Source organism: Ornithodoros turicata, chromosome 4 (genome assembly GCF_037126465.1).
Source record: "Ornithodoros turicata isolate Travis chromosome 4, ASM3712646v1, whole genome shotgun sequence".
NCBI lineage: Eukaryota > Metazoa > Arthropoda > Arachnida > Ixodida > Argasidae > Ornithodoros > Ornithodoros turicata.
Window position 1 is genome coordinate 38,931,418 of NC_088204.1, and position 4,344 is coordinate 38,935,761.

Sequence of the window (4,344 nt, forward strand, 5' to 3'; positions counted from 1 at the left end):
CGTTCCACCGGGGTCACGCACGGAGGCCACAGTGAGTTTTACTCCCGGTCTCCACGTGCTTCACGATGGTCCTCCCCGGCACTCTCCGTGGTGACAACACTACGAGCTCAACGCTCACGAACCGGTCGCGGTTCTGTCGCCCCACTCTCTTATCACTTCGGCCTACATGCATGCTCTCTGCTTTGGCCCGCCCCTGGAACCCTTCCGGCCAGCTCTTGTCCGCACCGTTCAGCCCGCCACTTCTGCCCACTCATCACAAGACGCAAGACCAGCCGTCCCTGTACTGCGTGTCGCCCGTCTTCCTCTTCCTGTATCGACGCGGAATCTCAACCGCCAGCTCTACACCGCTCCGCGTCTGAGGGGGGGAGTGATGTGGCGGCCCGTGTGTGATGACGAAGACGTGCCTCTACTGCCACGCGCTACTGCGCTGGCACGGCAGTTCTACCGGCACCGTCCTAGCGTGAGGCCACGACCATCTGCCCGCTGGGACATTCCATCATCGCCGGTCAGGACTCATGTAGAGGAACTCCACCTCCTCTACATAGGTATGTTGCCGGCTGACGTGACCAATTCTTCCAATGCGAACTTGAAAAATATGTCCTTGCAATTACCAGGCGACGCCTTAACATGTGTGGAAACCCGTGTTTCCACAACCTCGGGGCGTCAGTCCGTCCGCTCCATCGCCGAGGAAGACACAGCAAGCGAAAAGGTTCGAACAACAAGCAAGGTTTATTACATGCCGCTAACAAGACAGAGAACAGCCGGCAGCAGTTCCAGATACTCCTTGACTCCCCCTAACCGCGCTGTGCCCGCGTATTTAACATCTTGCCACGCCCTTCTCCCACGTGAGGTCGCTCACCTGTACGCCATCTGGTGGCGCACCAGGAAAACAAAAAGAAGGAAGAAACTCCCGCACTCCCCCCACTCCTCAAAATTTACACCAGACTGTCCGACATGTCGACGATGACATCGTCCGTGCAGTCGTCTGTCAGGGCTCGATGTCTTGAGGGAGCGACCATTTCAGTCTCCTTCGCCCTCGGGGTCCCGGAGAGGGTAAGTTTTCAGGTCCGAGGTGTGTACTGGCCCAGTTTATTCGCCCGTGTCACAGCGACGAAGCCTGTAAGTGAGGCCGGAGGAGCACGCACTTACCTCGAAGGGGCCATCCCACCTATCTATGAGTGAAGCTGCAAAGCCGCGTGCGGCATCACCTAACGGGTGAGTCCGTTGAAGGCCGAGGTCACCGACGCTGTAGGCGAGATTCCGTCGTCCTCGGTTGTACTGGCGAGCCTGGTCCAACCGTGCGACGTCCAGATTCTCCCGAGCCGTCCGAGCTGCAATGCCCAGTCGACTCCGGAGGTCCTAAGCAAACCTTGAATAAGGAGGCTGGGTACTGCCGGAGGCGCAGAGCATTCTCCACTGGAAAAGGTGCCTCTCGTCCCAAGTTCAGGGACGCCGGGGTGAAGCCTGTAGATCTTTTTACTGTTGTCCGTGTAGCGAACGGCAGTTCAGCCATGTGAAGATCCCAATCACGGTGGTGCTGACTGACTAGTAAAGCGACCAACATCATTTTCAGGTTCCGATTAACACGTTCGGTAATATTAGCCTGAGGGTGATACGGGGATGTCTTCTTGTGCTGAATGCCTAAGACAGCGCAAGAGTCTGAGAACACCGTACTTGTAAAGTAGGTAGAGTTATCTGTGATGAGCTGAGCAGGAAACCCGAACCGGCAAAAGGTGTCGAGTAGCCTTTCCCACATTCTCTGGGAAGTCAGCGTCCTGAGAGGAAACAGCTCAGCCCATTTTGTGAAATGATCAGTAACCACAAACAAATACTTGTTACCTCTAGGACTACGTGGAAACGGTTTCACCAGATCACAAGCAACTATTTGTCAGGGCCTATTGCTCTGCACACGCTATAAGCGCCCAGGGGGTAAAGCACCACGAGGTTCTGCTCTCTGGCATACGGGACAAGTGCGAACATACTTACATACGAACATACTTACCTGCCTCATTCCTGGCCATGTCGCAACTCGACATAACTTTTCATAAGCTTTCCTGCCACTGCTGTGACCTGCCAAGGCCGAATCATGGAAGAGACTTACGCAACTTCCGTGGCACCACGACTCTGAATGGGGATGAGCCGTCATCGTCATCCGCCTGGGGTATGTATCTGAACAGGATGCAATCCTCGCCCAGAAGATAGGAGTCGCGCCTTCGGTCAGTCGTTCTGGTGCCTGCCGAGTCCTGCTCAGCTAACCATTGAGACACCCGCTGACAAAGGCCGTCCGCTCTCTGAGCGTCTAGGAGCTGCTGTCTGCTCACGACCGTGCTCAAAACGAAGATACGCCTCGTGCCACTTGTGCTGCTGCCAGGCGTTGAGAAGGCGCCTCGGTGCCTTCCTCTCTTCCCCCCGGTAGAGGCGCACGGGAAAGCGCGTCTGCTACCACGTTCGTCGCGCCCCGCCTATACTCCACGTTGATGGAGTAGCCTAGTAGCGTCAGGGCCCACCTAGCAAGACGTCCAGATGGGTTGCGGAGCCGCTGCAGCCAGGAAAGTGCTTGGTTGGTCAGTCTGGACGGTGAAAGTGGTGCCGTCCAGACATAGATCAAACTTCCTGGGAGCGAAGGTGATCGCCAAGCACTCCTTTTCCGTGACGGAGTAAGTCCTTTCTGCCGGAGTCAGCGTGCGACTTGCAAAAGCCACTGGACAAAGAACACCAGAAGCTGTCGCAGAAGAATATAGAAACTGAATGAATAAACATATTGTTTTAATCTATCCATGCTTATGTTGTTATATTAAGTCCTCTTGCAATCCTGCAGTAGGTACAGTTTAGTGCATATAGCTGCAGAATTGCTGCAGACTTTCAGCAGACACTGATACATTGTACACCGCAGAGGTGACAGACAAGCTGCACATTTTCTGCATACTTTCTGTCCACAGGAGGTCTGCAGAATTTCTGCAGGGGGATGTGTACCAATTGTCCTTACAGAGGTGACATAGGTGACAGAAAGTCTGCTAAATATCTGCAGGCTGTCTGTGGCACAGGTTACTTAAGTTCTGCAGACTTTCTGTCAGAAAGACGTAACTTTTTTTATAAGGGTGGGCCTGTAATTTACATCAGGGTTCGGAAAGGCTGCTAAATGCCGATGGCCGGCACAAGAAAGACGTGTTTGCAATGGTTTTCGTCCCGTTGCGGTTCCAGCGAATATGCCTCTTTTGCTGCTTCCTTCCTCTCTCTTCTTTTTTATTCTTTATCGTTTTTTACTGTTCTCGGTTCGTTCCGGAGCCCTGGCTTGGAAAGCTGCTCCCGTTTAGTTTGGTATCATCGGAAATTGGGGTAATCAGGGGCTTCGGAATGTCGGGGACGAGGGGACAGTCCATCCCTCCTCGAGTTTTCACGGTGGCTCGGCCCCCCCCCCCCCCCTCTCGCTCTGAGGACCCCGCCACCCCATCTTTCGTCCGCGTGTTTCTTCCGAGACAGATTTCATTTCGGCTCTTTTACCGCATAATGAAAATTTACACCGGTTTAAAAAGTAGTACGTAGAAGACGAGTAAAAAACGAAATTCACCCGAAGGGGTACTATCTACGTGATACTGTATGTGCATACCTACTACGCGGAGAGCAGTGACATGTCATGGAGCTGCCTTGCTTATATTGTACAAGAAAACGCAGATTTGCTCTCCAGCAAAGAACACTGCCTTGTTTCTGGTCAACGCAGGGAAGCCTTCAGTGGAAGCTCTTATCCTGCAGCGAGGAGTTCGCTGGTACGTTTGAGAACTCGTGAAGCTTATCTGGCCGTTTTTGCCACAACCATGGCTAGAATAATCGACAGAGCGTATAGTGCAGGAATAAACACCATTTACCGAAGAAATCAATGCACTTTTGACGATAATATGAATTCAGAAATAATTTGAACACACGCCATCGCTCGCTCACCTCTATAAATTTGTCTTACCGCCTTTAGTGAAAACATCAACAAGCATTTCAGTTCCTGCTGCTCTAGTGCGAGTTTTTTCGCCTCAAGGTCATCAAGAACGCGGGATGGCCTTCCCCATCTGTCCACCGTCGTCAGACACCACCGTCCACAACGCCCACCGTCAACAGATCACTTGGACAAGTCATTGCTAGTGGATCCTATTTTATTTTTGTATATGCTGCACTTCTCAATCTCTAACTCCATATCCCGCAGTGCTCTCCTCCAGGTTAGGTTAGGTTAGGGCTCGCTCCACCTTGCCGTGAAGGACTTCCCACGCCCCTACGGATAATAAGGGAAGTAGAATTATGGTAGCCACCATAGTAGAATAGTGCGAGCGAGGCATCTCCGTAATGGACAACCTGAAACAG

At 52.7% G+C, this 4,344-nt stretch overlaps 1 protein-coding gene across 1 annotated transcript; it reads right to left on the bottom strand.

The window, feature by feature from the left end:
- Nucleotides 1-1,237: 1,237 nt before the first annotated feature.
- LOC135392358 (uncharacterized) lies at nucleotides 1,238-2,021 on the bottom strand. Its single transcript, XM_064623074.1, has 2 exons — nucleotides 2,003-2,021; nucleotides 1,238-1,641 (listed from the first exon to the last, which is right to left on the bottom strand). The coding sequence occupies exons 1-2, from the start codon at nucleotides 2,019-2,021 to the stop codon at nucleotides 1,238-1,240; spliced, it is 423 nt and encodes a 140-aa protein (XP_064479144.1).
- Between the last annotated feature and the right edge of the window lie 2,323 nt (nucleotides 2,022-4,344).